This window comes from Littorina saxatilis, linkage group LG16 (assembly GCF_037325665.1).
Source record: "Littorina saxatilis isolate snail1 linkage group LG16, US_GU_Lsax_2.0, whole genome shotgun sequence".
NCBI lineage: Eukaryota > Metazoa > Mollusca > Gastropoda > Littorinimorpha > Littorinidae > Littorina > Littorina saxatilis.
In genome coordinates, this window is record NC_090260.1 from 27139917 (window position 1) to 27150765 (window position 10849).

Sequence of the window (10849 nt, forward strand, 5' to 3'; positions counted from 1 at the left end):
ACCGTATTTTTTTTATTTTCCGTATTTTTCCTTTTTTTTTAAAATTTTTTTTTCTTTTTTTTTCTAGTCATAGTTATAGTAAAATAGTTTTGGGGCCATGTTTGAATCCAATTTTAAGGCTCGGATTGCACCCTTGAAAAAAAAAATTTACGGGGGGGCATGCCCCCGGACCCCCCTACAAGTCTTGGCGCCTCGCGCCTGCGAAACTTGGCGCTACGCCCCTTTGAATTTTGTTTTCAGTATTTTTTTTGTTTTCAGTTTTCATGCCTGCCACCACCAAACAGCTTGAAGAATGAACAAGTTTGATTCCACTGGAGAATTTAATTAATTTCAAATTCAATCCAGCATGTTTTCAGGCACATTCAGCCCTCTCTCACAGAACTTTTGAAGAAAAAAAGGCTTGCCGTGAACAGTAAAACTCGTAATGCTCATAAATGAATGTGATTGTACACAATTGGCAGCATTTTCTAGTTCCAAGAGTAATTTGCATTTGATTTTTCGTTTTTGACTGGTGTGCTTTTATTTTGTTGGAAACACATTGTGTGTTGTCCACTTTTATCGAGGAAGCAAACCCAAAACAAGCGTGCCTCTTCCTTGTGACGGGAGTCGCATTGTTAACTTTTATGGCAGAAGAAAATGCATTTAATCAGCCGTGCGAGACTGTTTCTTCTTGGTCTGTTTCTGTTCAACACAAGGAAATATTTACGCAAACAGTTTAAACATTTACCAAAACAGTTTTTCCTTACCTTTACTTGTTCACGTTATGGTGTGGTACATTTGCATAATAAAAAGGTTTTGACTGGCACCTGTTTCTTGCTGTGAGTGTGTATTTGTGGGTTGACTCAAGAATACTAAAATGGAGAAAAATATTATGTACATACACTTTCTCTCTCAACAAATGTACACACACACTCTCTCTCTCTCTCTCAACAAAGGAATCTGTGGATAAGATGCTTTTAATTTCATTTGACGTAACAATAACTTACATTTGCAACAACCATATCCTTCTTTGCACCAGTTGAGTCGGCAATACCAGTCCATACGACATTTAGTGTACAGACCTCTACAACTTTTGTTTTTGCATCCATCACAGGCCTCGGCTAACAGATGAGTACATGATTTTTATTTTAATCTGCATTCTTCATGAGCACAATTAGTTATACTGTCACGTTAATGCAGATTTTCTTCTTGGATTGATTGTTTGGAGTGCTTTTGCTTCGTCATGACAGAAGAAGCAGGTCCAAACAATTGTGATAAATTTAAAAAAAAAAAAAAAATTGTACCTATGATGAGAGGCTACACTCTGGACCAGCAAAGCATCCTCACAGATCGGGATTTTGTTGTGGTGGTGAATTAATTTTAGCAGTTTCCACTTTGAAGTGATGCATTTGTTACTATGTCAACACATCTAATTCTACCCCCACAATAGAATCTGGTGCTCAAGCTTTCTTCTTCTTTGACTTTTTCCTTTTCACAGAACTAACGTCTGGGATTGTCTGTTCAGAATGTTCCATATCAACAGTTTTTGAATCTGAACTTTTTTCTTTTTTGGAACGTTTCGCTTCAGTCTCCTCACTCTCTACCTCCACGTCTTCAGTTCTTCTCTTCTTTTTCTGTTTGGTTTTTGCCGACGAAGTGTCCTGGGAATTTTCTGTATCACAGTTAACCTGGGATGTGCAGTTTGCACTCTCTGCTTCAGAGTCTTCTCTTTCTTTTCTCTTCTTTTTTTTCTTCCGTGATTTACGGTCATTATCATCAATATTCTCCACAGCGCCCCCTTTTTCACCGTCACGTTCAGCAAGACTGTCCGTTACCTCCCCTGAATCTTTCTCTTCTTCATCCCCGCCTCCCGCCTCCTTTTTTTTCTGTTTCTTCCGTTTCTTCTTCTCAACTTTTGCATTCCTCCGACTGATGTCTTCACTGACAGTGTCACTGAGGGAAGATGCTTGTTGAGAGGAAGATCCATTCTGCTGTTTGTTTGAAGATGTCGTGAGATTTGTGGCTGGTGAAAGGCTTGACGCTGAAGAGTTGTTGGCATTTCTGTACTTTTCCAGTAGCAGTCTTTCTTGTTGTTGCACCCGGGCCAGCTTTCCGTTCAGGTTGAGACCGTGCCTGGCTCCCCTGGACGAGAGAGAAAAGGACATGAGTTTTTCTTTGTTTTTAAACATTTTGTTTTCATGTATTCAATCAACCATTGTCATCAATTTGTGCACATGTACTTTAACTTTTTCCTTGCTGTGTGTGTGTGTGTTTGTATGAAGTACCACCTGCTTCATAAATCAAGGAAGCATACCATCTTTTAAACTTTCTAATTCAAAAGTAAAACTCGCTTTGTTCGACAAAAACAAACACACCCAAAAATAACAACTACTGAATACTATAACTCACCAATAACTCAGGAGAGTCAAACATCAAACATATTGATTGCCGACCCCCCCCCCTTGTCAAATTTAAAAAAAAAACTGGAAACAATTTGAATTAAAACTGCTAAATAAACTCACTTGTGAGCGGTGCGACCTCCACATCTCAGAAACAGCTCGTCCTCTGGCAGCATCCTGAAACAGGGCAACCAAAATACGGTGAAGACCTCCAACAGGAATGGATCTAGGGGCGAGTGTTCAAGGGCTGAGGCAACCAAAATACGGTGAAGACCTCCAACAGGAATGGATCTAGGGGCGAGTGTTCAAGGGCTGAGGCAACCAAAATACGGTGAAGACCTCCAACAGGAATGGATCTAGGGGCGAGTGTTCAAGGGCTGAGGTATACAAACCAAAAGGTTGGTATCACCCACACGGGAGAGAACGAACCGTGGGGTTTGATTCATTGAAATCACATAAAATCTCAATCCAACACTGGCTGGCTCCCGACCGGTTGGACCAACCCCCCCCCCCCCCCCCCCAAAAAAAAAAAAACGGCAAATGTACCTTTTTTCTCAAGGAGAGACCCAAAATACCCCTTTCAAATGCTAAATTTCAACAGCAGCTGGAGAGCAAGTAAGACCCCCTATCTGGCCAGCCACTGTACTCCCTTCCTCCTTTTGGAACCCCCCCCCCCCCCTCCCATGCACTAGGTCCAGCCCTGTCTGGTCAATCGTTACTTTTAGTACTTAAACTAGCTTAGAGGTCAGTTTTCACGTCTAGCAATAGACAGCTAAAATGAGCTAAACTTAATGCATTCATGACTGATGTCACAAGTTATTGGTACAACTCTCACTGTCAAGGTATTACAGTGGGAACTGACCCCTTTTAAATTCAAACCTCCAAACAGAAAATGAGGTCTAAAATGAGAATCTTCTTTCTTTCTTTATTTGGTGTTTAACGTCGTTTTCAACCACGAAGGTTATATCGCGACGGGGAAAGGGGGGGAGATGGGATAGAGCCACTTGTTAATTGTTTCTTGTTCACAAAAGCACTAATCAAAAAATTGCTCCAGGGGCTTGCAACGTAGTACAATATATTACCTTACTGGGAGAATGCAAGTTTCCAGTACAAAGGACTTAACATTTCTTACATACTGCTTGACTAAAATCTTTACAAACATTGACTATATTCTATACAAGAAACACTTAACAAGGGTAAAAGGAGAAACAGAATCCGGTAGTCGCCTCTTACGACATGCTGGGGAGCATCGGGTAAATTCTTCCCCCTAACCCGCGGGGGGACCAGGGAGGGGTAAATCCTTCCCCCTAACCCGCGGGGGGTAAATGAGAATCTCAAAATGGAAATAAATGTACAGAAGTTGTTGACAGAAAATCTGGACAACTAGGGTCTCAAAAGGGAGGTTTCACTACCGTACTTTCCGGGTGACAAGGCGCTTCGTTATACAAGACGCACCCCCTTCTTTTTAAAAAAAAATTGTAATCCAGTCACCCATTGGACGCAGGGGGCCGATAGGGCGCACCAAAATGACCCAGTTTTTGCTATGAGAGGTGGTTCCCCTGTCATATCTGAGAGAGGAAACACTTCCTGCACCGGGGTAAGTGACCGGTCAGTGACCGACTTTAACTGAGTGAAAATATGTGTGCTCTGTGTGTGCGGCCAGATCAAAGGCATTGTGATAGCTGGGTGGCCTTGTTTATAGACACGACCTCCTTCCCAGGGGTCAATGACCCAGTTTTTGCCATGAGAGGTGGTTCCCCTGTCATATCTGAGAGAGGAAACACTTCCTGCACCGGGGTCAGTGACCGGTCAGTGACCGAGTTTAACAGAGTGGAAATCTGTGTGCTCTGTGTGTGCGGCCAGATCAAAGGCAGGGCAGTACCTAGTAGCTGAAACACGCATTATCACAAGTTGTTTGACTGGTACTCAAGCGGTCTCTTTGATTTTTTTCGTATTTCATACACGGATTAGGCGCTTCGTTATACAAGACGCAGAGGTCGAACTCGAGGAAAAAAGTCGCGCCTTATGACCCGGAAAGTACGGTATATCTAAGTTAGTGTAAAATGCAGAACTTAAAAATCAAATACTACCAACCAGCTGGGAGCAATATAGTAGCAACATTTCATAAAGTCATGATGATTGCTTTGCTCATGAAGCCATACAAAGGAAACATATTAGTTGACTCATATAACGGTCATCATACAAACAAATTACTGTAACTTACAATGCATGTGTTTTCTTTTCAACCTCTTCGTCGGAGCTGTCTTTTTCTTCAACATCTTTTACCACGGTCGTCTCTGCGCCACCGCTCAGCAGTGAACCCTGGACAGATGAGACAAGAAGAAATTAATACAATATCACCTGTTTTGAAGTTCTGGTGTAAAAAAAAAAAAAAAAAAATTTATATTTTTTTTCAGTTCTTCCCAGCTTTTCTCTCTCAACCCTCTTATCTACCTACTATAATGTTTTGGCTTTGTCACCGGGAAAACTCTGTGTGTGTGTGGAGTAACCAGACATGTGTTATTTGAGATATTCTTTCATACAGACATAAACACAGCCACAGTGAGGGGTAGCAGGTACTTATTGGGCCTCCGTTGGCTAAAATTGATCTTACCCCAGAACAACCAGTTTACTCACTTGTCTGATCTTGCCTATCGCTCTTTACTTTTTCTTTTCTGTCAATCTCCTTATCCCTTTCTCAGCAAACTGTTTCAAAGCTAAATATTAAAATAGTGACGAGGCCGACAGATTGATGAAATCACAGTAATACGGCAGCAATCTAATGTACAATCTTGATTTTCCTTTTTAAAAAAAGGCAGGGTGCATACAAAAATACTTTTAGCTAACACACAATACACTGACCAGTCAGATCAACGAACAAAGCGTTACAGACCTTGACAAAATTGCTGTACAGGTTCTTCTTAGCGTCTTCTGCTTTCTCTTTCTTCTTTTTCTGCTTCTTCTTCACAACCACACCGTCCTGAAACATGACAGGTCAAAATGCATGCATGTGATTGGAATCTGACCAAAATGTTCTCTCTGTGCACTGAACAGAAGCAGAGGCAATTCTCTAATAGGACAGCCTTTACATTACGAGTACCGTGGAACCCCTGTTTTAATACCCCCCCCCCCCCCTCCATTTTACATTTTAATACCCCCTCCACCCCACCACTACTCATATAATATATACAACAAAAATGTTTCCAATTTTCTCCTCAAAATAAATTTTCTTTCATTTTACAAATCCCTCCCTGAAAAGAAATGATTTTTTTCTTCAATTTGAAACCATTCGTTCAGTGACGTATTCCCGCGTTCTATCTCACGTGACCCATTCCTCTCGGAATTGTGGGAGATAAAACTAAACTTAAAGCCGCAGTTTTGAAAGAATGTCTGCTATGTGCTACAGCCACTCGTTCCTCCAAGTCTGTTATCATTAGTTATCAACACCCAGCTTCCCTATGCCCACAGGCTAATTTACAGGCCGTCTCCAATTTCACACGAAGACACGAAAGTGAACGAAACAGTGACTTCCCCTTTTTTCTCGGTCCAGTAATCAGAGATACCACCATACTACTGCTTATCTAAACAGTTCCAGACACTTGTTGGATAGAGGGTGTGAGTGTCAGTTGTGCGTCTGGAGGTCATTAATCAAATCTTCGTACTCGCAGAAAAATTCCTCCCGAACTTCGCCTTTAAAGGCTATTTCTTAAAACTACAAGTGACGTGTGAACTCACACACACACATACACCCCTACTTCACACACAAACAAGCGCACACACACACACACACACTGCCGACCAATCTATTTTCAACAGTGATGCTGGACACAATCACAATTTGCATACACACAGACACCCCCACTCCAACCATTTCTGACCTCTCCATTTTCAACAGTGATGCTGGAAGCTGCTTTGTTGAAGGCCAGGTCCCACCAGTGATGGTTGAACTCCTTGGCTGAGTCATGGCCAACCTGCACGCACAATTATCAGAAATTAAGTTTTAAAAAGAAATAAAACACAAAAGCAACCAGACCAGACCAAAAAGACACTTAAAAGGTTTTGATTTTAAGCAAAACATACACACACGAAAAGCACCAAAAAAATAATCATTGGTGGCATGATCAACTATTAATGATTACGAAAAAGTTCATTATCAGTCCTCTCAGTCGAGGGGTACTTTCTTTATTTGGTGTTTAACGTCGTTTTCAACCGTTCAAGGTTATATCGCGACGGGGAAAAGGGGGGGATGGGATAGAGCCACTTGTTAAGTGTTTCTTGTTCACAAAAGCACTAATCAAAAAATTGCTCCAGGGGCTTGCAACGTAGTACAATATATGACCTTACTGGGAGAATGCAAGTTTCCAGTACAAAGGACTTAACATTTCTTACATACTGCTTGACTAAAATCTTTACAAACATTGACTATATTCTATACAAGAAGGGTAAAAGGAGAAACAGAATCCGTTAGTCGCCTCTTACGACATGCTGGGGAGCATCTGGTAAATTCTTCCCCCTATCCCGCGGGGGGTGAGGGGTAAATGTACAGGGATTGTGAACAGAAAATCTTAAATATCAAGGTCCTAAAAAGGAGGAAGTCTTAAATTGCAGGGGTATTAACCCCTTTACTGCCACAGTATAACAGCATTTTCAACACGTGGTAGCAACTTTAGCAACTTATCCGAACGGTCTATGGGAAAGAACTGTGTTTAGAACCCCTACAAATACTTGGAAAGTGGTTACCTCCCATTTAGTTTTCAGAAAATGTCCTGAAATGTTGTTGACACAAATCCCACGTATGATTATGGGCGTACGACAAACTGAAAATGACCACGTATTACATACGGGGTGGGCAGTGAAGGGGTTAAAAGTGAGGTTCCACTGTATTCCTCTGCCATGCATACCTCACCTTAATTGACAATTACCTGTCCCCTGTTTCTTACAGGCGAGAATAGGGCAGATAGTACCGTTTCTTGGGAACATCTCGCCGCGAGTGACGCTAGCCGACGCTAGGTAGCTTTGGGCTTGCTCGCTTGGCGAGAAAACATGGCGGCCACGCAGCTGCCCATCCGATTGGCTGTCCATGGTTTTTTACCGACCAGTGCAGACGACCTTTTCGGAATCAACCAATGGTGTTTAATTCTTGCGTAGCTAGCCATTAAACCGTTTCATAGACAATCTCGCCTCCTAGCTTCTCGAGCGGCTAGCTGAAAGAATATTCTTTCTTTCTTTATTTGGTGTTTAACGTCGTTTTCAACCACGAAGGTTATATCGCGACGGGGAAAGGGGGGAGATGGGACCGAAATAATATCTCGCCTGAAAGAAACACGCGTCTGATTTAGCCCTTCATTGTCCCAAGTACTGAGTATAAAACCCTTGCTCTTCTAACACCACGAGATGTCGATTCCATGGGGATAATTCAGGACTATGCCCTTTTGTTTACCAATAAATCCCTCAAAAGTACTTTGTAAATGATTAAAGAAAACAGACTCGTTTATAAATCTTTGAAGTGTGACTCGCAGTGTGACACACTTGACAGTTAATATCCAGACTGAGCCACATGTGAGCTCTGTCCCCACACTGAAAGAGTATCAAAACTGTCACTCTTCTTTCAGTATATATCATCAATCCACAAGGTTATGAATATGATATGTGGAGAATGCCCAAAGCGAAACTCAAAAAGTTCTTTTGTTACATAATGTACGTTTGTACAGTAAAACCTCTCACAAACAACCTTGAAAATGTCCAGAAAAATCGGTCGTAAAAAGGAGGGGTCTTTATTGGGAGTTTGGGAGGTCTCATTTTTTCACAGGGGTGGCAACTGTTGGGCAGTTCAGTCGTAAAAGTTGTGTCCGTTATCCTAATTTTGTTCCCATTTGATGTGCATATATATGGATAAGCATGATGTACGTGCATACACCAGCGCACAGACGGGCAGACATAACACAAACACACACACATACACTCGCGCGCGCTGTCTCATAGGTAAAACTCAGTAATTGACCTCGGGTAAGAAAGTCAGTGTCTGTAACCTGGGACAGGAAGAGTTTCCTCTCAAACATCAAAGGATACCGTCCCAGAGCTGAGAGGGTAAAACTTGCTCATTGGCAAGTATGGGTCATTGACCCGAGGTCTCAGTTGGTGAGCACACACTCACAGAATAGGTACACAGCAATTCATTATTGAGTTGTTGTTCTAACTGCCCTTACCAAACCCCTCCTATCCCCCCCCCCCCCCCCCCGCCCTACATCGAGGGCAGTTCTTCAATTGTGACAACAATAGGTGAGAAGATGACAGCCATGGGCCACTGGACTTGCACGCAATACTGACTACAGACTACCATCCCTGACTCTTGATGCGTGACTAATGGCGTGCATGTTCCGCATATGTGCTGGGTAATTACGAAATTTAACACTCACTGGTTAAAAGGTCAAAGTCGTTATTGACCCTATGTTGGTAGGTCGGTAGTCGGAAAAAGGAGGGCGTCGTTCTTGGGAGGTTAGTTACAGTGTGAAAAGCATCCGTGCCGAAAAATTCGGTTGGCAAAAGGAGGGGGTCGTTCTTGGGAGAGGTCGTTACGGGAGGTTGCACTGCAGTACAAAACTTATAACAATTAACAAATAACAATAATTATTATTAACATACCCCTCTGGTGTCATGTTTGTGTGTGACTTTGATTGCCTCACAGATTCCATGTTCCCGGGAGCCCAGACCTGCACCTGTCCACAAAATGTAACCTTTAATTTAGTACAAATTCACACAGATCAATGCATGCAAACACGACTTCTACAAATTAAAGTTAATACAAATTCACGCAGATCAATGCATGCATACACGACTTCTACAAATTGTTTTGACAACGAAATCATATCATTTTTCGTGAAATCGTAAGAAAAGTCTGGTGTGTGTATCTGTATCTGTCTGTTAGTGTTACGCTGCACTTGTAGAACAAGTCATCCGGATGTCTGGCATTGTTGCAGCGGAGTGGGGGTGCGCAGCTAGTTCTTTATCGTCGTCTGGCTACTGCCAGCGCCGACTTGAAGCTCTCGGTCGATGCCGAGGTTACAGTTTCTTCATCTAATTGGTTCCAAGCCACTACAGTCTTTGGAAAAAACGAATGTCTGTATTGCTCAGTGTTACAGCGTGTGTGTGTGTGTGTGTGTGTGTGTGTGTGTGTGTGTGTATGTATGTGTGTGTGTGTGAGAGAGAGAGAGAGAGACAGAGACAGAGACAGAGACAGAGACAGAGACAGAGCAAAGTAGCCATGCACTGATGTAGTTCTCTTCTGGTTCTAGACAAACTCTGGGGGGAATCTGCATCAGCATGTTGTTAGATTTATCGCATGACTGATCACTAGAACTGGTGTTCTCTGCATATTCAACGAACCGTTGTCTGTGGTCTCATGTGCCTTACCTTCTGTCCATCCGTGTTTCTCCAGGAGCTTTCGAGCAAACGATCCCTCTCCCTTGAACATGACTACTTCACACACGTGTGTCATAAACCGGAAATACCAACTGACAAGACGAAGGAGTGACGTCCCTTTCCCCTATTGAATCCTCGTTGGCTCATAGGGAACCGCTCTGGCGCTCTGCGGCCGGTACGGTAACTGATTACCTCGCGAGAGAGAGAAAGAGGGAGAGAGAGCGAGAGCGAGACTGAGACTGAAGAGAAAGAGGTGGGTAAATAATAAGATAAATTGTTATTTTAAAAGGTCAGTACTGAAAAAAAATACAACAGTTCCTTTTTGCAGCCCCATCCGACGTGGGATTAGTAGGGGAAGGGCTCCTAATATGGACCACTTTTTGTTTCATGCTGATAACTAGCTTGTTTTCTTGAGAAGAAGTTTCATTTTGTGTTTGGTAGTCCTTCTCTCTTAGGTTAACCGTTAGGCCTAATTAGAGTGAAATAGCTTTGACTAGACATTCAGCAAAAATTAAATACAGAAAAAAAATCACAAATGGTCCATATTAGGAGCCTGGGCGCCTAATATGGACCAGTGAAGCGGCCTTCACGAATCGGCACTGTAAAAAGCCCCCTATACTTCAAAACTGCTAACATTATACAACTTAGTGTACAAGTCAGACTAATTATAAAAAACGCTCGCGCTGGACCCGAGTACTCTTCAGACATTCACACACACACACACACACACACACACACACACACACACACACATACAGACTCATGCACACACACACACACACACACACACACACACACACAAACACACACACACACACACACTCACACACACACACACACACACAAACAGTAACACTAACACATGTGCACAAAATGAACACACACACACACACACCGCGCGAGAGAAAAAGACTACAGGGAGGCATTGACGTCAAAGACTTTCGACCGTGACGTAATTACGTCACTATTCTTGGTTTATGGTACCATTCGGCGGCTTTGCTACGAGTATGCCATAGTCTTGGTTGGCCGAGACCTTGCACCGTTCTATCAGA

At 42.6% G+C, this 10849-nt stretch overlaps 1 protein-coding gene across 1 annotated transcript; it reads right to left on the reverse strand.

Moving 5' to 3' along the window:
* Positions 1–938: 938 nt before the first annotated feature.
* LOC138950725 (G patch domain-containing protein 4-like) lies at positions 939–9889 on the reverse strand. Its single transcript, XM_070322452.1, has 7 exons — positions 9789–9889; positions 9021–9094; positions 6257–6349; positions 5272–5358; positions 4603–4700; positions 2502–2555; positions 939–2121 (listed from the first exon to the last, which is right to left on the reverse strand). The coding sequence occupies exons 1-7, from the start codon at positions 9871–9873 to the stop codon at positions 1440–1442; spliced, it is 1173 nt and encodes a 390-aa protein (XP_070178553.1). The 5' UTR covers positions 9874–9889; the 3' UTR covers positions 939–1439.
* Positions 9890–10849: the final 960 nt, after the last annotated feature.

Coding starts and splice junctions, on each gene's coding strand:
- LOC138950725 (XM_070322452.1), bottom strand. CDS start 9,873: ATGACACACGTGTGTGAAGTAGTCATGTTCAAGGGAGAGGGATCGTTT. Junction 5,359..6,256: donor TCACTGTTGAAAATGGAGAG/GTCAGAAATGGT, acceptor GTCATGTTTCAG/GACGGTGTGGTTGTGAAGAA. Junction 4,701..5,271: donor TGTACAGCAATTTTGTCAAG/GTCTGTAACGCT, acceptor TCATCTGTCCAG/GGTTCACTGCTGAGCGGTGG.